The following is a 24,658-nucleotide window of genomic DNA, read 5'->3' as shown; positions in this document are numbered from 1 at the left end:
TTCGTGTCATTAAAAGGAGCTTAAAACAAGAAAACGGGGATGCTGTGATTAGCGATGCTCTGATATTTAGACCTACCCTGTTCTGTCTGCTTGATCCTCTTGCGACTAGTGCTCACTCCATTATCCCCCTTTCAGTGGTGTGTTTGTCATGATTGATAATACTGTTCCTTCTGTGGCAGCAAGTATGAAAGATGAAAATCCAGATGAGGACGAGAGCGGGGTTAGAAATGGGGAAGGAAAGAGGGTGGAGGGAGGGCCAATTATTTTATTGTTTAACCCACTCAAGGTAGAAGCCCATCAATCTGAAAGCCCTTGATCAAATGACTCGTGTTCAGCCTTTATAAAAGTTTAATTGGTTTATGTAATTAACACTGACATATGTGTGATGCATCTTAGAAAGAAAAATTACTTGGGTGGATGTTAACCGTGTGCCTGAAGTGACAGGATTGAGGAAAGTTCTCTGATTATAAAATTGAGTTCACAGCACAAACACAAGAACTAATAGGGTTGCTATATATGTGCTATATATGTTTATTTGATTACATCTATTTGTTTTTAATGATCTTTTTTAAATCCTCTGTATGAACAGATATTTTAGGTCGCTACCTAGGTACCTTTGGGTGCAGCAAGTTGCCTCTGTGCGGAGAAGCGTCACCTGACACCGAGGGGGCGTGCCGAGCAGCTGCTCTTGTCCTCGGATCTGTGTCACCTTCATTGATACCTGTCCCACTTGCACCTCTCGGCGATGACAGTAAAGCCAAAGAACAGTGCAGTCTAAGGTAAAGGCACTTTATAGAAATAAAAGGCAGGTGACATTATTTTAACCCTGTATATTTTTGTTCCGTGTTGCGCTTGAGCAGTATCAGGGACGAGCGGAGATTATGAGGATTTATTTTGGTGAGGGATTAGAGGTCCGAAAGTGGAACAGTCGCAGAATGAAATATAAAATGTTTTGATACTGATGCCTGCGATGTTGAGTGAAGGAAACAAAAAAGATCATGCAGGAAAAAGGTGAGGAAGAATGTAGCAGTCGGTCACATACTGCCGCACTTAGTGGAACGTCATACGGGCTGTTCGCGTTTTGCAGCTGCACACGTTCTACGCAGAAACGGACTGTTCCTTCAGGCTGATCTTAGTGAAACTCAGTGCAAACTGTTAAAGCCACCCTGTGTTGCAAACACAGTCCCTTTAGGTGTGATTTGCGCTTTTCCCAAACACAGATGAGTATCACTCTAGCTGGGATTTTTACAAAAATGTCCCATTCCGTTTGCGGTAAAAAAAAAAAAATCATCTCTGTTCACATTCCTGCGTGGTATGTCTGTCTTAACCTTTAGTGTTAACCTTAGGGTTTGTGTTTTTTTGGGTTTTTTTTTTTTAGATGAGTCAGTTTCGGGTATTAGCTGGTGTGCTGAAAGGTGGAGGGAGCCCCTTCCTTCGATGGCGTGCAGGAGGGCTGACCTGGCGCTGCTGGGCTCATCCAAAGAGAGGCTGCTCCTCTAGGACTGATCCTCTTCCAGCAGTGGTCAGCAACTCCAGCTATGTGGAGGAGATGTATTTGGCATGGCTGGATGACCATAAAAACGTCCACGAGGTAACAATGTGTAGCATAAACTGCATCTTAAGTTACACAGAAAAAGGTCGGTTGAATATACCTTTCCATAAATGAAAATTTAAAGAGAAAACTATGACACCTAGAGAATTTCTGCAGAAGTTACTCAAATTGCAAGCTGGTGCCAGTGCTGGTCCTGAAATACAGCTGAATATCCCTGACCTTACTAAGGTTTTTCTTGTTAAATTATGTTATTCTTAGTTCAGCTGCCTGGGGCATCTGATGTAGTTGCGTTGTCCTGGATTCTCATCCAGCTTTTCCCTATTCTGTCACCCGTGTCCAAGCATTCACTAGTCACTGAATAATCATGTTACATATACCAGCGTTCCTTTGATGGATCTGTCTGTCTCTCTGCTGTAGTCTTGGGACAGTTTCTTCCGTAACATCCAGGCCTCCGGTCCATCTGGCGAGGCGGATGAGAGACGGCCCTCTGCTCTGCTGCAGGGCCGAGTGTTGTCCCACTCACTAGACGTGGCAGAGAAAGTGGTGGAGGACCACCTGGCTGTGCACACCCTCATTAGAGCTTACCAGGTAGGCCACACTCACCTAGCACACCTGTGAGGATAACACACACACACACACACACACACACACACACACACACACACACACACACACACACACAGATAGATATACAGACATTTAATTTTGATGTGATGCTGATTTATGATATAATTAAGTCACATCTCATAGCTATCCATTTAAATCTTAAGGCAGTGTCTGTGTATGGAATTAAGATGTCATCCATCTCGAGCTGCAACTGACTATTTGCATCTCTGACGAGTATGTGAAAAATACATCAAACAGACTCCGCTTGGACTTGGAGAAGCAGATGCAATTGGCAAAGAAAGCTGTTTGTGCGTGTCCTTGTATTAAAAGGAATATACAACTTGTTTGTCACTGCACGAGGTTATGCAAATTGCAAGATTAACTCCAACCTACTTACCCTGACTGCTTTTTGAAAATGGAAAAATCAAAGAGACTACTTAAACAAAGCAGGTGGTAACATTTCCACTCGCCCTCTAATTAATTCAAGGAACTATCCAAGGGATTTATTAAATTCAGTCTTTTGGCAAAGGCGTCATTTTTATTCCCAGCTTGTTGCAGTCCTGGTGGAAATGTTTATGTCTGCGTGTGTACACAGACATAAAAGCTCTCCCAGGAGTATCTTTTCTCTGAAAGGTTGACCTATAACTGAGTGTTAGCTTATTCTCCAGCTGTTCATACTCAGTTTGATGATGGAAACCAAATTGCTTATTATTTTTTTCTGCCTGTCAGATTCTCTCATTTAGTTTTTTTAAATCTAATTCTCTATCCTTTCTTCACCCCCACTGCACATTTCCATCTGTCTCTCTGTTTAGATCCGTGGTCACCATGTTGCTCAGTTAGACCCTTTAGGAATCCTGGATGCTGACCTCGACTCTTTCGTTCCGTCCGACCTGATCACCACTATTGATAAATTAGGTGAGATGCTTTCTTTTAGTCATTTGAGTCATGTCTGATTTAGGCTTTGAAGAGGAAGTTGTATGGGACTCCTTGTTTTAGACCCCGTCTGATGGAATATATATGGATTTAACCCTGAGGCTGTATATATGCTGATGAGTATCCTACTATAGAAATCTTCCCTTGTATTTAACTCTAAAGATGCTTCCCATGTTTTAGGATTTCAGTCTCAAAAGCTTAATCTTGCCTTGCTTATGGTGACAAGATTGTATTTGTCTGTTTCTTGGACCGTATTTCAACATTTTTGTATTTTTTACAGTAGATACATGTACAGCTTCACTTACATTAAAGATCAAGGGTTATATAACTGATCACACTGATGAGTGGATGTGGTTTTTCAGTACAAAGCACCTATCAAGTCTGTATACTGGTTGGTCAGCCTGATGCTGTCATTAATCTCAGGCTGAGCTCTTGTCATTCTCCATTTCATTTAGCGAACTGAGGGTCGGAGGATGTGGGATGGCCACAGAAAGCGATCGAAGTCTACAGGAATAGATAGTAAGGAGGAGAGAGAGCGAGTGAGAGGGAGGAAAAGAGAGACGTTGTTTCTGTTGGCTGGTGTTATCAGTGATCAGTGAGAGTCATGACATAGCATCGCATTATGTATGATCACCAGGGCTATAGTTCCCTAATGAAAGCTAATGACAGCCTCCATGGCCCCTTATTTGGTCAGCTGATTGTACACAAGTCTATTCTTGGCCCCCTTTGTCTTTGCTGTGTTCCTAATATGATTTGCACCTGTCTCCTCTTATGTTTGCCAGTAATCTTGAGCTTGACCAGCCCTCTCAGGTGGGTTTTGTTACCACAGAACCTTATTGTACCTGTATGTGGGGGCACTACATCCATGGGCCCTTCTACATTACTATCTATAAATTAATAGTGTATTATTGTTTATTTTCTAATCAATTTTTTTGGAAGTCTTTGCCATCAAACCAATCATCTCAGATGAAACTTCTGAAGTTTGTCAGTTAATTCTTAGCAAGCCATGCTGGAGGGGGCTCTGCAATCTCATTTAGACCAGCTAATCATTATTTTCATTAGTAATTAATCATTTGCTTATTATATTTTGATAGATCAATTAATCATTTCATTTATAAAATGTGAAAAATGGGCACTACAATTCCCCATAGGCTGATAGGATGTCTTTAGATTGCTTGTTTTGACTGACTAGCAGTCCTAAACCCAAGCATATTTAATTAGCATTAGCATGACTTAGATACAATTAGAAAATCATTACTAATGCATTAATGTGCTTGAATGGTTGATAATTGGATTTAACAATAAATGATTGTATAGTTTTTCAGTTTGTTTTAATTGTTGAATAATTCATTACCATGACTACGTCATAAGCTGTAATATATACACCTAACTGAGATATGCGCCACATACCTTCTTGCTCAGTCGTTCCATCTAACATCCTTTGTTTGCCTCTTTTCAATCACAGTTACAATATTTTAGAGGAGTAGTAGTTTCTTCCTTTAATGTATCAACCATTGTTGCAATTACTTTTTTCAATCACGGTGGAGATCCTGTTCCCCTTCACCTTAACCCGTTGAAACTTCTGCCCTGAACTGAAACCAGTGCCTGTCTTGCTTCTTTTAATGACTACACCAGCTGAGTAGTGATACATTGAGATGTAAGATAAACATTCACCTGAAAAGACAGAGATTATAAAAGGAGGTGAAAAAAATACACAGGAATAGGGTAAGCCTTTCTGTGTGAAGTTTGCATCTTCTCCCCATGTATGTGTGGGTTTTCTCTGGGCACTCCTGCATGAATGTTTTTCTGTCTCTATGTGTTAGCCCTGCAACAGATTATAAATCTGTCCAGGGTGTACCCAGAGTTTTGCCATGTAACGATTGGGATAATAGGCTTCAGTACCCCCAAAGCCCCCCCCACCCTGAATTGGATAGGCGGAAAACAGATGGATGGATGGTTTTTTGGTCTTTACCTTACTCACACCGTGAGACACAAAACCTTTGGGTGTTGCACATCCAGCATAAAAATCTGCCAAATAATACATGCAGAGCTACCTGCTGTGGCAACCCCTTGTGAATAAGTGATAGCTGAAAGTAGCTCACATTGCTCACACAAGATCAGCTTTTCTGTTTCTTTCTTTGTCTTCTGAGTTGTTTATGTATTTACAGCTTTCACATATGTACATGCAACTTCACACACACATATACATTCAATCTTTAACTTTAGTATAAGAGTACCTCGTAAATATTAAAACTTAAATATTGTCATTTTTTTTCACATTTAAAAACAAAGAAAAAAAGACTGTTTTTTTTTAATTCAACTAGTCTCACCACAGCAACAAGATAAATTTATGGAATCAGACACTTTAAATATGTATTTGTATAGTTTTTTTGGGTCGCTTTACTACGATTTCTTCTTACATAATATTAAAAAATTGGGAGGACTTTAATTCTTCCAATAAACTGAAAATTGATCTGAAAATTGATCAATACTCAATTGCCAGGTCATTGATTATTCCTTTCTTAATCCCTGTTGAAAACCATTATAGGGTATAGGCCTTTGTCTGCAGTGACGTGGGACACAAATTGTAATAGATTCATTTGATTAAATGAAACCAACTTAAATCTTAATTTTGGGTGGAAAGTATTTTGTTTAAGCTTGGAGTATGCGCTCAAAGTGAGTCAGTAAATTATATCTTGTGCCTTTCTTAAGAGTCTTAATTAGATATTTGTTTCATGTGGTTTTGTTTTAGGTTTATATGGTCTTGATGAGTCTGACTTGGATAGAAGTTTCCAGCTGCCCCACACCACCTTCATCGGTGGACAAGAGACTACCCTTCCACTTAGAGAAATCATACGCAGACTAGAGGTATTTGTACATACGTGTCTCCGATGAACAGGAGAAGCTGTCGTGCTGTTTCCTTTCTGTGCATTTCTTTTACTTTGCAACTTTTTGCTTTCAGGCATCCTACTGCAGTCACATAGGGGTTGAATTTATGTTCATTAATAATGTGAACCAGTGTCAGTGGATTCGTCAGAAGTTCGAGACTCCGGGAATCATGCAGTTCACTAGTGCTGAGAAGAGAACCCTGCTAGCGCGCCTGATCAGATCCACACGGTCAGCAGTGAATAAACAAATTCACACTGTGGTGACAGCGCAATACCTCACCTTTAGTTATAGCTCGCAACACTGACTCACATAACATAAACAAAATAGGAAGTTAACACACCCTATTCTTCATGTGAGCTCATTTTTATCCTTAATAAATTAGCTCATAAGTCACTGCAGGGTCCTTAAAATGATCTCGCTAGGGTGAATATATGTCTTATTGTATCCTTGCTTGTTTTATTCTGTTGTCACTGTCCTGTTCTGATGACACACACACACACACACACACACACACACACACACACACACACACACACACACGTAGTGAGATGCATTTTCTAAATGCTTGAGTACAAGGTGTTTAAGGCATCATAGTATTATTCTAAAAATAAATTACTGTAATGGAGCATATGCTATCATCAGTCAGAACCAGTATATTTTGTATAACCAGCTGTTCACAGCTACCTGTTAGTAGCACAAGCATCTGTGGTCCATATATGGGATCTGTTAAGATCTGTTATTGTGTCTAGGTTTGAGGACTTCCTGGCGAGAAAGTGGTCATCGGAGAAACGTTTTGGTTTGGAAGGCTGCGAAGTTCTCATTCCTGCTCTTAAAACCATCATTGACAAGTCAAGCGCAGCAGGGATCGACAGCGTAATCATGGGGATGCCACATCGGTAATGTGCATTTCCTATTTCTTACATCAGTCTTTTTTAAAGTCTTTTTCTTCTGTTTATATATATTTATAAACTGTACTTTCAGGGGTCGACTGAACGTCTTGGCTAATGTGATCCGTAAGGACCTGGATCAGATCTTTTGTCAGTTTGACCCCAAATTAGAGGCTGCTGATGAGGTGATATGTGGAAAACTCTCAGAGAAAATAAGTCTGGACTTACAGCTGATGCTTTATTCAGTCTCCATTTTTTATGCATGTAGGGTTCGGGTGATGTCAAATACCACCTGGGGATGTACCACGAGAGGATTAACCGTGAGACTGACAAGAACATCACGCTGTCACTCGTGGCAAACCCCTCGCACCTCGAGGCAGTGGATCCAGTGGTTCAGGGAAAGACCAAAGCAGAGCAGTTCTACAGAGGAGACACTCAAGGAAAGAAGGTAACCCTTATTGTACCGGATACAGCATTGTGCGACAGTGTTCAGCCACCCTTTATTTCTTCATACTAGTAAACCCCTGTGCTATGTGTGGGTCTTCATTTGAGACATAGAGCCCGTGAGTGACATCTCTACAGTATATACAAATATTTTATACAAATCCCACAGTCTCAATTATATTTGTATATTTAAACATTCAATACCCCCACATAGCACAGAGGTTTATTAGTATAAAGAAATGACGCGTAGCTCAAGACTTTTGCACAATACTTTTACTGTCTAAAAAAATGATAGCAAAATGCTTCCTTTAAGCCTATAATGTGATTTTTAAGGTGATGTCTATTTTGATGCACGGCGATGCTGCTTTTGCGGGACAAGGAGTTGTTTATGAGACGTTCCATTTGAGTGAACTCCCCTCTTATACCACAAATGGTACAATCCATGTGGTGGTCAACAACCAGGTATTGGAACTTTGGCATCACTTAAGTACAATCCCACTTATTAAAAAATATCTGGAAAATAATTTGTCTGTCTCCTGTTGTCTGTGTGTTAAATTGTATTACATAAAATGAAGCAAAATTAGTGTACCAATTTTGGCATGTGGTTGTTGTCAGATTGGCTTCACTACAGATCCTCGAGTGGCCCGCTCATCTCCTTACCCCACTGACGTGGCTCGGGTTGTCAATGCGCCCATCTTCCATGTGAATGCGGACGATCCCGAGGCTGTCATGTATGTGTGCCGCGTAGCTGCAGAGTGGAGGGCCACATTCAACAAGGATGTCGTCATTGACCTGGTCAGCCGCAGCCGAGTCTAAATAGATTAACAGCTTCTTACGTATGTGTAGCAGTTTTATTTTTAAAGTGTCTGTTTTTGCAGGTTTGTTACAGACGTTTTGGCCATAATGAAATGGATGAGCCCATGTTCACCCAGCCGCTGATGTACAAACAGATCCATCGGCAGGAGCATGTGCTGAAAAAGTACTCTGAAAAACTCATTGCTGAGGGAGTGGTGACACTGCAGGAATTTGAGGTTTGTGATCTAGTAGTGTTTTCTCTTGTTAAATATACTGTATATTGCTGCTGCTACTGTATGCAGTTTTATTTGGTATATCACCATCTGCTGGGCTATGTGCATTAAATCACACTTAGATATTACCCTAGCCTTCAACTAAATATGTTATGCTAGCACAGCTGTATTTGAGTTTCAATTTACTGCCTCACTTCAGTCATCTAGCCTCACAATCCCTCACATAGAGTATATATTGCCCAGTGAAGTTAAAGTATGCGGTTCTGTCGCCATTCAGTGCAATTGCAGAGGTTTTTCATCCACAATAGAAACTTTGACCATAACATCCATTCTGATTTTTTTTTTTTTTTATATCACATGGCAGAGTAATACTACAGCTCCTTCCTTCTGGCTTTTGATGGACACTGCTTTCTGTTGTGAGGCCTGCTATTTGGACTCACACTCCATTTATAATATATAGCAAAGGCACGAATGCTTCTGGAGACTTTTCCCCTCTATCTCTCTATATTACTGCTGCACACTGTTTAGGCTAGTCAGCTGAAGGTCTGTGATTAAAGCACACTTTAGTTAGCATTAGGGAAATTGTAGCATTTATTATTACAAAATGTATTTGCAGGAAGAAGTTGCAAAATATGACAAAATATGTGAGGAGGCATACACCAGCTCTAAAGATGAAAAGATCTTACACATTCGGCACTGGCTCGACTCCCCTTGGCCAGGTAAATTATCCACTTAGAAACAAAAAGTGAGTTAACCATGAAAATTATAGTTAGTTTTTAAGTTAATGTTTTATTTACTGTTTTTGTGAGTAATTTCTGTTTCCCCGATGGAGTGATTGTGTTGCTTTCTGCAGATTTTTTCACAGCGCAGGGAGAGCCCAAGAGCATGAGCTGCCTCCCTACAGGACTGGACGAGGAGGTTCTGCAGCACATTGGGCAGATAGCCAGCTCAGTGCCTCTGGAAGGTTTTAACATCCACCCTGGTGAGTCTGGTTGCTTTATGCCAGAGAACAAAGCAGTGAGACAGAGGATCAGTCATAGTAGTGGTGGTAGCAGTAACATTGATATACTGTGGAATATATATGCACAGTGACAGGGCCAAGTTTTGAAACCTCTGTAAGCCACTGTGCCATGTCCTGCATGGTTGAGGTAAACCTAGTAAAGCAATTGCTTTTCAAATTGTTGTTAATAGACAAAACAAAGAACCAGTGATACAGTTTAATGGTAAAAAAAAATCAGCTTGTTTTTGTACTGTTTATTTAAATTAATAAAGGGATTTAAATAATTTGTAAAGCCTTACACCCTGTTGTTATTTACATTTTACAAAGTATTGGAGATTTTGGAAAGGTGGTCATAAACACTTGTGAGTGTAATGTTTTTAAATTACACAAATCTACATACCACATCCTTTCCAAAATTCAGAACTGGAAAGCTCATGTAACAAAAAAGCTAAAGAATTATTGAGACTGTAACATTTTTAAAAAAATTCTATTTACAGCACAGTCCATCCATTTAATACCATTCATATTTGTTTTATCCAAGTTAGTGGCTGGCAGGCCGGAGCCTCTTTTACCTGCCATAAGGTGAGAGCCGACATATGCTATAGACACGTCGCCAGTCTGTTGTAGGGCTAACACAAAAAAGAAACATTTACACCTGTGGCCAACTTAAGAATCTCCAATGGATTGTGCGATTAACATGTAAACCCCACACAAAAAAGCCCCAGTTAGCCTCAAATTCCGGACCTTTCTGCTGCGAGGTGACAGTGTTAACCATCACACCGCTCTTCCATCCACACAACACAATATTTTTAGTCATATGTGTCTTTTGCCTGTGTGTTTGTGTGTTCGGTTCTACAGGTGTGTCCCGTATCCTGCGTGGTCGAGCTGACCTAGTGAAGAGTCGTCAGATGGACTGGGCTCTAGGAGAGTACATAGCCTTTGGCTCCCTCCTGAAAGATGGCATACATGTACGACTGAGTGGGCAAGATGTTGAACGAGGAACCTTTAGGTGAGCCTGTGAGGAGTCACTCCCAGAAAGTTGATTCTATTTATCTGAATGTAGCATTTTCAGTGGGAGGAAAAACACGTGCTGAAAAAGTACTTTGAAAAACTCACTGCTGAGGGAGTGACTGAAAATGCTACATCAGGATGAACAGAATGAACTTTCTGGGATTTCCTTACCTGGTTGATTGAGCATGCATTATCAAGATGTAAAAAGTCACTGTCTGAATTTTTTAAATTGTCACATTTGTCTTGGGAGGAGCTCACCATGCTGCAAAGGTCTGTTACAGAGCTCTGCGCAATTGTGCAAAAGACGTTTAGGTATATTAACTTTTGCTATATAGATTTTTGTAGATGGGTAGTCCTCATAAACACAACTGTCCTCTAACTAAATTAGCTTGCATGCTTAATTAAGAAGAATAAGGAGCACCGTTCATTATTTTGAACGTCTTCATTTTTTAGATATAGTTCTTGAATTGTTAAAGTGTACTACATATCTTTAAAGATCCATCATATTTCATTGTCAACATTTCTAAGTAGTGTTAAAGGGTAAATGGCACTCTCTGACAGATAGTAAATTAAGTAAGCTGGGGTGTGGGAAGAGTGGCATAGCGAGTTTGCCAGACAAAAGACATCAGTGCAGTCTCCTGGGAACGCTGAAGCCCACATGGTGTTGTCATGGTATAGAGGGAACGAGTGACACATGAACAAAACCAGCCTCCCTTGCTCTGTGCCTGTCTCGTCTGTCCCCTATCATTTCTCTACCAGCTCATCTTCACTGACACTCCCCATCTCAGTTTACAGCGACATACATCACGCTAACTAACCAGAGGCTACAGGGCGTTTTCTTTTTGCTTCGCATTTACCAATGACATCTATGTCTCCCACCCCGATGTCCCCTTCAGCAATGCAATTCACCTAGTTGGGAAAAAATTACCCCAGTCAAATGTTGGATCCACTCTTAGCTATGTATCACCTGTTAATCCCCGATCAGTTTTTTGTATTTGCTCTCCTACCTGTAATTTACCTCACAGCTTTTTTCTTCCTCTTACCTACACTGTTTTTTTTTTTTTTTTTTTTTATCCCCCACTAGTCTGGTTCCTTTCATAGTGTTTAGGAGCTGAGCATATTGGCATGTTACAGTTGAGTGGGCCTGCTTGCGTTTCTGTGATGTACGTAACAGCGTGGACTAATAGATTCAGTCGTTGTGTTTGGATAGGTTGCATGCGCTTCAGCGTGCGCCCCTTTCCCTGACTAATGGGGCCCCCTGGCAGAGGAACTGTGTGTGTTTTTGTGAGTGTGTGTGAAAATAAAGTGAATAAATGTAGGCATGCTGTTTATGAGGCAATTAAGAGAGAGCTCTCTTAAAAGTTTTTTTTCCCTTTGTGGATTGGGTGCAAACAAATTGTGAAAAATGAAATGTGAAATTATGTGTGCTACCTTAATTAATACAATAGATGCTGTTGTTATTTCACAAGCATATTTCTTGAAGAGAAAATGTATCTTCTCCAAATGTAGATTAAGGATCAAGCAAGACAATTATGCAGTACATTTGGAGCCCTCATTAGCCCATAATTATGGACAATACTATGTAAAAGATTACTATCATGATAATCTAGTCTTCATGGAGGAACTATATTGCATTCGGCACAATGATTTGGGTTATTTCCTGCAGTTATTCTGCCTTAATATTACATAACATCCATCACTGTGTGTGTGTGTGTGTGTGTGTGTGTGTGTGTGTGTGTGTGTGTGTGTGTGTGTGTGTGTGTGTGTGTGTGTGTGTGTGTGTGTGTGTGTGTGTGTGGATGTCATGAAAGTGATCTTAAAGGGGTCTAAGTGACTGTCTGAGCGTGCTGGATTTGAAGGATGATTCCTTAGTGGGACTGAGCGGACTGGCAAAACTTGTTAAGATTTGGGTCTTTGCTCACATCCACTCTTGTTGAGCTTCATACTGACAGAAGATCGCTAGAGAGGAAAGTGCCTTTATGAGCTAGGAACACAGGCTTCAATGCTTGCAGTGCATCTCCTGGATTAAAGACCTTTGAACATTTCCTTGGAAGAGTGCTGTTTTCACCACAATCACTAAAGACAGCATAAACTTACTGGCACTACCTGCTATTAGCAGTTGGGCTCCCTTGAACCTCTTTTGGTCTTCAGAACAGCCTTAATTCTTCATGTTATAGGTTCAACAGAGTGCTGGAAATATTCCTTGCAGATTTTGAGCCATATTGACATGATGGAGTCACACATTTACTGCAGATCTGGTCACCGTGGAGTAATTCTCAGTTGGTTCTAAGGACCCTTAAAGTGTACCCCCCAAAAATATCCCCCACACCATTACACCACCATCAGCAACAGCCTGAACTGTTGATACAAGGCAGGGTGGAACCATGCTTCTTTATGCCAGTTTCTGACCCTGCCATCCAAATGTTACAGTAGAAATTATAACTCATCAGACCCAGCAACATTTTTCCAGTCTTCTATTGTCCAGTGTTGGTGAGTCCGTGTAGGAGAGAACCTCAGTTTCCTGTTCTTAGCTGGCGGGAGTGCCACTTGGTGTGTTCTTCTGCTGCTGTATGTGTTTTGAATTCAGAGATGCTCTTCTGCATACCATAGATTGTACCAAGTGGTTATTTGATAAGTTGCCCTTATCTCCCTATCAGCTTGAAGGAGCCTGGCCATCCTCCTCTGACCTCTGGCATCAACAAGACGTTTTCACCCTTAGAACGTCTTTTCCTCTCACTGGATACTTTCTCTCTTTTCTATCATTTTCTGTAAAACCAAGGGGTGATTTGTGGGAAAATCCCAGCAGATCAGCGTCGATTTGAAATACTCAGATTAACCTATCTGGCACCGAAAACCCTGTTCAAGGTCATTTAAATCACATTTCTATATGTTCTTGCAAATTGTCATTTAATTTTCATTCTTCCTTTTGTAGATACTAAACAAGTTAATAATTTTGCTTTACAGATAAAAGCAATATTAATCACCAATTAAAAATATATGTTACTATTACTTTTTAAAAAAAATATATGGGCCTCTTAAATTGATGCATTAATTTTAGCAGTGTGAGATACTCAGTTAGAAAAAACATTGTTTCATTAATTTATTATTTAAATGTAAATGTTTTTATGTTTCACACAGAAGTGCCTAACTCGGTACAGCAGTGGTGTTTTTAGTCAAGCTGGCGGCATGGATCTGTTTTCTGTATTTATTTACTTTTTTGTTAGTCTCTCACTCCCTTTGGTCCTGAGTAAAAATCCCCATAACTGCTAAATGGGTGACTTTTCCTTATAATTAATAATGTTAGCATGCTAAACTAAGGGAAACAAGGTGAACACTGTAATGCTATCATTCTAAAAACTAGCCCAGCTTGTTAGCATGTTGATTTCAGTCTTTAACTGAAAGCACAGCTGGTGAATGGACTGCTTCAGAGGGTGTCTTCTAATCTTGTTTTCTGTTTGAGTCCTTACCGTCCTGGCTCAGTTTCACATCTTCTGTTTTGTAGTCACCGTCATCATGTTCTACATGACCAAGAGGTTGACAAACGTATCTGTGTTCCCATGAACCACCTGTGGGAGAACCAGGCATCTTACACTGTCTGCAACAGCTCCTTATCAGAGTATGGAGTTGTAGGTAAGACTAGACTAAGCAGCTGAATATCATGCTGAGGATATTTGGTTGTTCTGAATAATCATGTCTATGACTTCAGGTTTTGAGCTTGGCTTTGCCATGGCTAACCCAAATGCTTTGATCCTCTGGGAGGCCCAGTTTGGAGACTTTCACAATACAGCCCAGTGTATCATTGACCAGTTTATTAGCTCAGGACAGGCCAAGTGGGTTCGCAATAATGGCATTGTCCTACTGCTGCCACATGGAATGGAAGGAATGGTGAGATCATGTTAGAATTTGGACACTGCTGGGTTATTTGTCACAATTCATCATGTATTTTGTGCGTATTTATTGTTTGTCTTGATTTGTCCTTAGGGTCCAGAGCATTCATCAGCTCGGCCTGAACGCTTCCTGCAAATGACCAAAGATGATCCAGATCACATCCCTGTATGTTCACATGCAGTAGGAGTGGTTTCCTCTTCTTAATGCCATGATTTATTTCAGATCATTTCTAGTCTATCATTTATTTCTCTGAACATTGCACTGCGATTAGCATTCTTTACCTTCCTGCTTTACTGGCTGTGCTGACATCATAGCTACTTAGGTGATTGCTTAAGTGATGATTGCCCATTTCTGTAGAGTTGAAAAGTCTCTTCATCATGGCCTCTAAGTGTTGGTATTCAGCAGCAGTTCAGGTCCTCAGTGACCAGTTGCTGCGAGGGATCATAAAAGAGGGAACATAGCGGAGGCTGTATCAGCAGAAGCTTACCAGATTCATCTTCAGATGGGGTTATTGATTGAACTATTAGTGAGGATTAACATTCACTGTCCTCTGTGTACTGTACTTGTGTGTGTGTGTGTGTGTGTGTGTGTGTGTGTGTGTGTGTGTATGCAGGGGAGAGATACAGTGCACTCACGCAATTATGTGCTCTATCTTCTGCCCACTTATGAGAAGTGGCATTGTCGCCAGAAGATAGAACTACAATTTCTTTTTTCAAAGTCATTACCTTTAGAGTTAATATCATTTATTTAACTTCCATGAAGGAATTCACCGGAGACTTTGATGTCCAGCAGCTGTATGAATGTAACTGGATTGTGGTCAACTGCTCCACTCCTGCTAACTACTGTCACGTGCTCAGGCGACAGATTTTGCTGCCATTCAGAAAACCGGTAAAGTGTGACATCACCATTACTACAGTATGGTTTCTTTATGTCTCACTTAGGTTGCTTTTGTGCTTGTCATATAGTACTTTAAATAAAAAAAAAAAAGATCAGATCAGAGCTTTCAAATCACACATCACGTATAAACCACTTTTTTCTCTGACGATAAATCGAGAGCACACCTGATATTTCCTGCAGAATATTTTGTTTTCTTTGGGTCATTTTTGTTACACGACTGAAATCAAAATCGTAGTTGGGAAAGTGTGAGATGTGATGTTTCTATTATAAGAGGCTCAGTTTGACGATATTCATAATTCGGTCTATATGTTCCTGCACTTAAAAAAAAGAAAGTAGAATTAGCTCAGCTCTAAAGTTTCAAAGTGTAAAGCATTTGTCTTTTCTTTTTTCTATATGCTCTTTTTTGTCTCACAGTTTTCAGGCACAGTGAATGTCTTAACTGATCCCCTGTTGTACATAAATGCGATGCTTTGCGAAGCGTGAGAAAATTAGTTCCAGAGCAAATTAGGGAGGAAGCCTACAGGGGATAATATTGTTGGTTTTTTATGGAAAAACTTCGAAGTTCTGGACTTGGTCGACCGAGCACAAAAGGTTTTATTTATTTGATTGTTAAAGAATTGTTTTGTTTTCCCAGTGCTGATGTTGCGTGCTATATGTTGGTAATAAATTAGCGTGAAAAAAGAGATAAAAACTTTTTTCCTCTGGAGTTTTTTCAGCGCACACAATGAAGATACGGCTGACAGGATAAATCTGTTGTTTGTCAGTGACGGAAACTTTTTCCCTTTTCTTCTCCCCTTCAAACAGCTGATCATTTTCACTCCTAAATCTCTGCTCAGGCATCCGGACGCAAGGTCAGGTTTTGATGACCTTGCCAAAGGTAGAGCTTTACCTTTAAGCGTGACATAACTTTTAATGTTTTATGTGTGTATTTATTTGCATTTATTACTAATGTTCAATATGCATTATGTTTGCAGGCACTAAATTTAAGAGACTGATTCCTGATGAGGGCCCTGCAAGTCAAAGCCCAGGCCAAGTAAAGAGGGTTATCTTCTGTGCAGGCAAAGTCTACTATGAACTAGCTAAGGAGAGGAAGCAGCAAAATTTGGACAGAGATGTTGCCATAATCAGGCTTGAACAGGTTTTTAGTTCTTCTTCTCTGATTTTAAAATGAGACTGACACTGTGTGGTCATTTCTTCATCGGTCATTTTTTGGTCTCCAACTCTCAGATCTCTCCTTTCCCGTTTGACCTGGTCAGTGAAGAGGTGGAGAAATACGGCAACGCTGAGCTCATCTGGTGTCAGGAGGAGCACAAGAACATGGGTTACTATGATTATGTCCGACCACGCTTCCTCACAGTGGTTGCCAACAAGAAACCCATTTGGTAAGAATGTTTATTTATCATCTCACTTCTAGTTAGAGAACTAGCCAAAGCATTTGAGCTCTTGTTGCAGGTGATAAACCTTACGTGTTTGTTTCAGGTATGTGGGACGAGATCCTGCGGCTGCACCGGCGACAGGAAACAAATCTACTCACCTCAATGAGCTGAGGAAGTTTATGGACACTGCTTTCAACATGAGCTCCTTCCAAGACTGAAACTTGTAAAGGAGAAGGTCATTTCATTGTTTTGATGTGGCTTAGTCTTAGGTTGAGGGTCATTAAAAACCTATCTCTACACAATTGTTTAAGAATAAAAAGTTCCTTATGAACATTAAGCATAAGCACTAAGCCACAGAATGGTCAATCCTGCATCTTCTGTTGTGTGGTAGAGTGTAGTACACCAGTATTGTTCACACAGCCACGCAGAACTGTGACAATCATTATTGGAGTGGTTTCACTACTTCAAATATTCTTTTGCTGTTATGCTGAATACTGCTAAATAACTATTTTGATATTTATTTTGATTGTAGCTATGAAACACACCCAAAACACCCCAGAGGTACACTTTAACAATAACTATGAATCGCATGTCACAGGTATGAAAACTGTGCTGAAACTTAACACATCAGTAGATTTTATAGCCTGTTATTGTTTGGCTACCTTAGCTGTTTGTGAAGGAGTGTGTATTTATTGTCACACATCACTTCACCAGGAGACATGAGCCAGCTGGCACAGAGACTTGCAGCCATGTTTTCTACTTAGGACATAAGGCTCAGCTTTTTCTTCTGAAGCGCTGGGACATGCACACACATAAACAAAGAACAGCCTTGGATGCTCAGAGAGCAATATTGATGCATGGTTGTCACATTAAAATCCCCAGATATCAAACACAAATGATATTAGAAAAGCTCCTTAAAATTATACTTCTTGTCTAGCTGCGCTGTAGTTTACCTTTCCAACGTAGAGCTGGGAGATTTAACCAGTAATGCAGAAACATAGTTTTGCATATTTAGTGATTTAAAAGAGGTTTATACATGACTGTTTAGTAAATAGGGAAAGAGCCACATATTCATGTGGGAGCTGAAATATGTGCTCAACATGATATAACTGCACCTACAGGGAATAATTTGAATATGCAATAAATATGTTTTAATAAATGAATGACCTGGCATACATACAACAGTTTGAACTGATGAGTAAAGTTACAGGTCATCTGTTAATCTATGATAGGTTGAAATAGGATTTTGCTCACTGACACAAATGATTTAATGATCCTGGAGCTATTTTGTAATTGTTTTCAGATTTTGTGTGTCCTTAATTTTCTATTAATTCCATAAATGTGTCTTTAAAAATATGTGGGCTGTCCTGTCATGTGAACCAAATATAGATGAACGCAATATCAAGCAGTGGCATGGAGGTTTTAATTAAAATGTAGGCTTTATCTCACTGAAACTCTGCCTATCTTAGTGATTGAAATTCTTATGCAAATCTGTAATTAAAGAAATTACAATGGAATTTCGATCGAAGCCACAAAATTCTAATGGATTATGGCCATAAGCCCAAAATGCACAGACTCATGCTTTCATATTCTGACCTTACCATTAGAAATTGAGACTCATAAGACCAGGCAACTTTTTCCAATCTTCTGTTTATCAATGTTGGTGAGCCCGTTTGAACTGTAGCCTCATTTTCCTGTTCCTAGCTGAAAAAAGTGGCACCTGGTACGTTCTTATGCAGCTGTAGCCCATCTACAGCTTTAATGCTTTAAATGTTGTGCATTCAGAGGCCCTTTTCTGCATACCTCAGTTGTAATGGCTGGTTATTCGAGTTAGAGTAATCTTCCTATCAAATCGAAGCAGGCTGGCCGTTCTCCTCAGACCTCTAGAATTGACAAAATATTTTCACCCAGATAAATATTAGTCACTGAATATTATGTCTTTTCCAGAGCATTCTCTGTAAATGTAAAGATAGTTGTGCAGGAAAATCTCACATAACAAGAAGTTAAACATGTGAACCTAATAAATTGACTGGTGTTTATAAATGAATCCATACAGTGGTGTAATTGCATAATATGTACAGTTTTTAATTGCATTTTTTAAATATGGGTTTATTTTCAGTAAGCACTCTCCACTGCAGCAACAGCCTCTCTGCAAACAGGGTCCAGTTTTCCATCTCCGCCTTTGGGGAAAAACAAAAACCAAAAGGTTTTCAGACTGAGTGACGTCATCACGACCTATCACTTTAAGTTGATTTGTAGCTCCACGTTAATCCCACAAACCTTACATGTATCCCAGTCAACCAAACTTACCAAACTCCAGATCCTTTATGTTACAGGTGAAAACGACCTCCCCGCTGACCACGAGCTCCACAATATTCCACTCGCGTGTTTCTTCCAAAACGCACAGGTGCCCGCGCGCTCTCAGAGCGGCTGCAGACATATTGGATCGGTCATTAAAACAAAACAAAAGTTTTATAACATGGACGAAGGCAGATGACAAGCATGACATGCATGAATCTCAATAAAGCTGGATATGAGACAGACCCTGGAGACCCTGGAGGCGGAAGGTCCTGTGTTGTATTACTCCGCTGGATTTATAAGGTCCGTAGCAAAGTGTGACCCGCGCATTTGCTGGCATTGTTTGTTGTGTGTCACCTGGGTAACTGATTCAATATGCATCGATTGCTGGCATGGTTAGCCTATGTGGGCAGATCAAAGAAAGAGAAGCAATCTATAACCATCGGTTTCTGCGCCACCGCAGACTCACTGCTGATCAGTGTTTATTACAAATGTTCACACCAAGACATACATACTTTTCAAAGAAATTAGCCCGTTATTGATCTGGGCTGATTTTTCTTTAGTTTTGCTTTTTGCTGCTGTCCTTCTCACTGCTGATATCAAGAGATATTACCTATAACCCAATCAGGTTGCACAGGTCAACACGTTCTCACTCCCAACTCCTCAAACGTGTGACGCATGGTCAGGCTCCCTCTGCTTCACTTATGGACGCGCAGGGTACCCCCCTCGCGTCGAGAATTGACGTGAAGGGTCCTCCGATTGAAGAGATTGCCGCGGAAGTGCCTGTTGTCGGCATATTTAGACATTTTCCAAATCACAGTGTAGTGACGTATACAGAGCACAATAAATTATATAATGTAAACAACTACCTGAAAAACAGGTAGAACGATACTTTTGTATCGTTTATTGCATTTATGGAGGGAGTGATGTATGCTGGGTAATGGCACAGCTAGCTACTGGGTGACTTTATTCACCCGCTTCGGCTGTTATCAGTCCATACAATGGGCGTTATTAGCACAAATCAGTCCCATAGATATGGGCCATCTCCTGCTGGATTTTTCAGAAGGTTGTTCTCATCCATCCAGATGGAGGATCACTAACAGGAGCGTGGGAAGACTCCAGAATCCACTCTGGCTGGAATCCGGTGGATATGCAGTGTGTACAGGTAAGACCATTTAAATGGACAGCATTTATAGAATGACTGTTAAAAGTCAGCGAGTGTCAGTAATGTTAACGTGGTTATCTTAGTAATACACAGAGTGCTAATATAACAGCTTTAAGATGCATTTGTAGATATTATTACGTGTTTTACCGTCTTTATGGTGCTAGCTTAAACGTTAGCTTATATTGGAGTAAAGCTGTTACTGTTTAAACGATGTTAGCACAGAAATATTAGCTTCTGTCATGACTGATGAAGTTACTAGTTAATAAAGTTTTCAGTAAAGTGATTAATCGCAGCCACAGATTGACAGCAAATATCTCGATTAGCTTCAGTGCATCTATAATACATATGTGCAAGTTTCAGTGCTTCGTTTAAACTGTATGATACTTATACTGACCCAGGGTCAGTGTAAAATACAATCCTAGCTGTGTGAACAAAGCCACCGTAAATGTAATCCTGCATGACAAACCTCAGGATGCAGGTTATTATTACTCTTTCCTGCTGGCACACCTGTCACACCTGAGAGTCAGCTAGAAACTTACAGTGACGTGGACATCATGCAAAGACTGCCAGACTCTGTAATACTGCAAAGGATCAGTGACTCTCTGTGTGCTGAACATCTAGGATTGAGTCAGGCTGCATTGACTGTGGGACTTTAATGTGTTAAAAGCAGGTTGAAGACGGCTCAGAAACATTTGAAGATTAAAATTTAGCATTATGGCTTCTGGTGGTTTGTAAAGCCTCTACTCAGCTGTATTTTTGTTACTAATTTATGTTTGTTGTTGTTTAACACAGATTTCAGAAGAGCAAATATGCTTAATAGTTTAACTAGATTTCATTTGTCAGTGTGGGACTGCTGAGTCACCTGAAGAACTCATTTCATTCATTTTCCACATGATGTTCATTTACAGAAATGTTTCACAGGAACTGATTTCTCCCAAAGGGTGAACTAGTGTGTTTCCATAGATTACCTGTGTATGAATGTACTTCTTAAATGAAGGCAAGTGTTTGTCCTTTTTTGTTCCTCAGGTACAGTACGTGATATCAAGGGCAGGCGGTCAACACTGGGGGTAGACAAGAAGCAGACGTACTTCCAAGAGGGAGCTGCAGTGAGGTCAGAATCTGAAACAGCTCAGGTTTATATTTTAGAGGTTATAAAAAATCAAAATGTATTTATAAAGAAACCTTTAAATAATAGTCATAATTATGATTATTATAAGAAATATCAAACATTTAAGTGGATTTTCTGTTACACATATTATGTTAGCCCTGCAATAAACTGGCAGCCTGTCTTTGTCCTGTATCAGCTGGGATAGGCTTCATCCTCCTGCAACCCTGAATTGGATACATTGTATTCCAATTATCTAATCTGATCATTTACAAACTCAAGGTATCTAATCAAAATGTAAGTAATAATTATAAAATGGGAAAGCAGAAATAAGTGTGACATAAATGTAAATGTGTGAGCTGACATAGAGGACAGCTACATGTAGTCTGAAAAACCTTTGTTGTCAAGTTTGCAGGTCTATCAGCACGAGACATTCTTACATAGAAGAGACTGTTAAAGTCTCTAACTCAGTGAAGCATTATTGGTCCCGTCTGTTTGGATAAATATAGTAAGTTGATGTATGTGCATTTATTGACACATTTTCTTAAGTGCTTATCCAGTTCAGGATCACAGTGGAGCTGCAGCTGGATATGTTCACTAAATAAACCTTACAAAAGTTAACAATAAACCTGCATCCATGTATGTTGTTGTCCACAGGATGAGAAAATCAAACTGGAACACTGTGGAACATGTTAATAAATGTTTGTGTGTTTATGCCTGTGTCTTTCACAGGAGGCGCTGGAAGGTTTCCCTAATAGTTCCTGGTGAATCAAAGCAGAACCATAAAGGTTGCTGGACTGCATGATGGCCTTACCCCTGAGCAGTCATCCTGTTAAAGGAGGAACCACTTATAAACTGTTTTCAAAGTAGCTGAGCAGATTTAATCTCAAGTAAGCGATTAACTGTTTGTTCGTTTGTTCTGCCACTTAAAGAGCATTTAAGGACGTCTTTCGAGTGTCCAGTTGAATTAATTCTACTGGCTCTCATGGTCATTTGTTATTATAGACATATTTTTCATGTTCATCCAGCTATTTAGTAAATTCTATCTATTTAGTAATATCCGTCAGCTATAAAATGTAATATAAATATAAAAATATCTAAATCTCTCCTGTCCTTTATGTTTTAATGATGTAAGTCTGTTATCGTGTTACATTAGCATTCCTCACATATCAATGAGATGCTGTACAGTACAATCCTACTGACGCAGCAGAGGGATAACGACGGCTATTCAACATCGTTACACGACACATTCAAGCTGCATGATGCAGACAAAGTGACTAAATCATCTTTTTTGTGGTTTATTGTCTTCAAACCAGCAGACAAAGCCGATTGCAGAAGATGTCAGAGAAGAACTTCAGGCCGTGTACTGAAAAGGTATTTTTTTCTTGTTATCAAAAGACATTTGGAGTGGCAGCTTCTACAACTGGTTGTGCTAAAGTAAAGCTTACAGTCTAAGAAATCACAGTGTTGATATTCAGCACAAAGAGAAAAGCTCACTTGTTTGAATTTATTTACAATCATAGTTTTTATAAATTCTGACTGTAAACAGCTTTTACAGCTTTGATATTGTTTGACACTCGATATCAGGTGATAGGGTTTAATTTAAAGGTTTCTGTGTCCCAATGAGCCATTTACACTGACCAGTATCAGTTTAACTGTAACACATTCATTATTTAGATTCAACAAAGAAATAACTGAATGTAAAAAATGGCAGCCCTCAGGCCAGGTTTATAGAGATATATGCATGCATTATGAAATTTATGTATCCCAGATAATTGTTATTCATCTAGTCATGGCAGACCTACCTCTTCCTCCCAAGTTAACTGCAACCCAAAAGAACTAGTGGGGCTATTTACACACTCACAACCAGTGTGGGGTAAAAAGAGCCACCAAAAAGCTGTCAGCCACAGATGTGCTAGAAGAGTTAGAAACTCTACTTATGGAGAAACTTTCTAAGTCTAACAGAGGACAGGTACTCCTGCCCAAATAACATGATATAACCCCACATACAGCCCAGCCATAAAATGAACCAAGTCATTTAGTTAAAGACAGCATGGGACCAAATGCATGTAACCAGCCTGCATCAACCTGACATTTCTTCCTCCTGAATTAAATGAATGAATGGATGAAAGTTAAATGACTACAAACGTAAAGCCACTAGTTCCCACACTGGAGCTCCCTGACACTGTGTGTTAACCGTATTTAGCTTGTATCAACAGTTGTAACAGGCTAAGCCACCTGAGACACTGCATTGAATGATTGTTCCTGTCTTAATGATTTCAGCTGACTGGTTTCAGCTCAGATGTTCTGCTTTTTCCTTTCAGTAGATCAAAGCAGCTCGTGCTCCTTCTGCTTCCAATTTAGAAGAAGAAGGCGAAGGCTTCAGCGAAGTGGCGTTCATGGTCTCAGTGAACAGTCACGGTCACACACTGCATGTGGTTTTAAAAGCAACATGTCTGTTCACCACAACAATGGAGATGTGTAATATTAGTGCAGCTACGGTTTGTTTTTGAGCATCAGTTCTGTTTTCTACTTTGATCACTTAGACCAAAAAAGTGTTGTTTTCAGATTCTTTCTTTTACATCTATTAACCACCTGTTCATTTTTTTATTACAATTAGTTTGACATAAATGTTAGTGTTTCCTTTATGATCTTTTAATGCTTACACTACACTGTACATGTCTACATTAGAGACATTTCTGTTACCTGTTTCTGTTGACTCAGAGTTGTGAAATGTTCTTTTATTTGATGCACAATATGAAGTTCATAATTTTCTTACAAATAAAACTCTAATGACAAACATGAACAGCTGTGCTTATTTCTGAGACATGAGTTTTGAATGTGTTGATATTTAGACAGTGTGCATCTGTCTGCTGAAACTGTAATGGTGAACCTGAGGTGATGGTCAACAGAAGGCAAATATATATCAATATAAAACAATATTGAAGTAATGTCTTTACCCTCTGCAGCATGTGGACGCTGTGCACGCAATCACCTTATTCACTGTAGTAAACATGCACCGCTAGCTCAGACTGACTGTCTCCATGGTTACATCGTATATTATTAGCTATGTAAACAGCTTCCAAAGATACCGCCATAGCTCTCTGCAGCTGTAACACTTAAACACTTTTCAAATCGTTTCATGTTTTTGATAGTTATGAAGACAGAATATGTTTTTAAGGTCATGCTAGGCGGTTGCTATGGTGGTTGCTGTGGACTTGGCTGGACCGCGTCCGATTCCTGTTATTAGCTGTCCGCCATAGGAAGGCTGCGTTCCATTTACAAGTAGTGACAGTCTGCCGCAACTCGAACTCAAACCCCGCTTTGTTCTTTAATTATAGGCCTTTTATAGCCGTTCATGACACGCGCACACACACACATAAAGCACTTTGCCTCACCATGAGAATGCAAGTTTACCTAACCTAACCTTATAGTGTCTGATATAGGATAGAAAAATGAAGCAACCAGAGATTTAATGATGAAGACTCTGGGTTCTGTAGTTCACGTTTTACAGTCCTGAATGACTCTTTGCATATGATTTATTGAAGAGGAGTTTAGAATGCACTTTACATTTAGACT

General features: G+C 39.8%; 2 protein-coding genes across 3 annotated transcripts; one reads left to right on the top strand and one right to left on the bottom strand.

The window, feature by feature from the left end:
• Positions 1-625: 625 nt before the first annotated feature.
• Positions 626-23,885, top strand: ogdhl (oxoglutarate dehydrogenase L). 2 transcript variants are annotated; one of them, XM_086259427.1, is made up of 26 exons: positions 626-779; positions 1,379-1,591; positions 1,970-2,140; positions 2,971-3,073; positions 5,844-5,959; positions 6,054-6,208; positions 6,730-6,876; positions 6,962-7,052; positions 7,136-7,315; positions 7,645-7,773; positions 7,927-8,106; positions 8,190-8,342; positions 8,956-9,058; positions 9,193-9,321; positions 10,198-10,348; positions 13,853-13,980; positions 14,057-14,235; positions 14,332-14,403; positions 15,001-15,126; positions 15,940-16,012; positions 16,110-16,273; positions 16,363-16,517; positions 16,615-19,974; positions 21,001-21,085; positions 21,812-21,969; positions 22,396-23,885. In XM_086259427.1, exons 2-23 carry the CDS (start codon positions 1,379-1,381, stop codon positions 16,727-16,729), a joined length of 3,033 nt encoding a protein of 1,010 aa, XP_086115553.1. In that variant the 5' UTR covers positions 626-779; the 3' UTR covers positions 16,730-19,974; positions 21,001-21,085; positions 21,812-21,969; positions 22,396-23,885. The 2 variants fall into 2 exon arrangements, with proteins under 2 accessions (XP_086115553.1, XP_086115554.1); XM_086259428.1 differs by lacking the exon at positions 15,001-15,126.
• Positions 18,581-19,572, bottom strand: lg13h10orf53 (linkage group 13 C10orf53 homolog). The gene is made up of 4 exons (XM_086259429.1): positions 19,325-19,572; positions 19,056-19,210; positions 18,822-18,941; positions 18,581-18,691 (listed from the first exon to the last, which is right to left on the bottom strand). The coding sequence occupies exons 2-4, from the start codon at positions 19,147-19,149 to the stop codon at positions 18,627-18,629; spliced, it is 279 nt and encodes a 92-aa protein (XP_086115555.1). The 5' UTR covers positions 19,150-19,210; positions 19,325-19,572; the 3' UTR covers positions 18,581-18,626.
• Positions 23,886-24,658: the final 773 nt, after the last annotated feature.

This window comes from Aulonocara sp. 'chitande type north' Nkhata Bay, linkage group LG13 (assembly GCF_057382095.1).
Source record: "Aulonocara sp. 'chitande type north' Nkhata Bay isolate Kocher_YH1m ecotype deep benthic linkage group LG13, A_spYH_male_GT1.1, whole genome shotgun sequence".
In the NCBI taxonomy this organism is placed as follows: Eukaryota; Metazoa; Chordata; class Actinopteri; order Cichliformes; family Cichlidae; genus Aulonocara; species Aulonocara sp. 'chitande type north' Nkhata Bay.
Note: the sequence above shows the minus strand (reverse complement) of the source record. Positions and strands in the feature narration are given on the sequence as shown.

Bases quoted from the DNA above. Each gene is read 5' to 3' on its own strand.
- lg13h10orf53 (XM_086259429.1), bottom strand. From the start codon at position 19,149: ATGCCAGCAAATGCGCGGGTCACACTTTGCTACGGACCTTATAAATCC. The intron at 18,942-19,055 runs GTCTGTCTCATA...ATATGTCTGCAG, and splicing joins CCGCCTCCAGGGTCTCCAGG to CCGCTCTGAGAGCGCGCGGG. The intron at 18,692-18,821 runs GTAAGTTTGGTT...TTTTCCCCAAAG, and splicing joins CATAAAGGATCTGGAGTTTG to GCGGAGATGGAAAACTGGAC.
- ogdhl (XM_086259427.1), top strand. From the start codon at position 1,379: ATGAGTCAGTTTCGGGTATTAGCTGGTGTGCTGAAAGGTGGAGGGAGC. The intron at 8,343-8,955 runs GTTTGTGATCTA...ATGTATTTGCAG, and splicing joins TGACACTGCAGGAATTTGAG to GAAGAAGTTGCAAAATATGA. The intron at 9,059-9,192 runs GTAAATTATCCA...TGCTTTCTGCAG, and splicing joins GCTCGACTCCCCTTGGCCAG to ATTTTTTCACAGCGCAGGGA.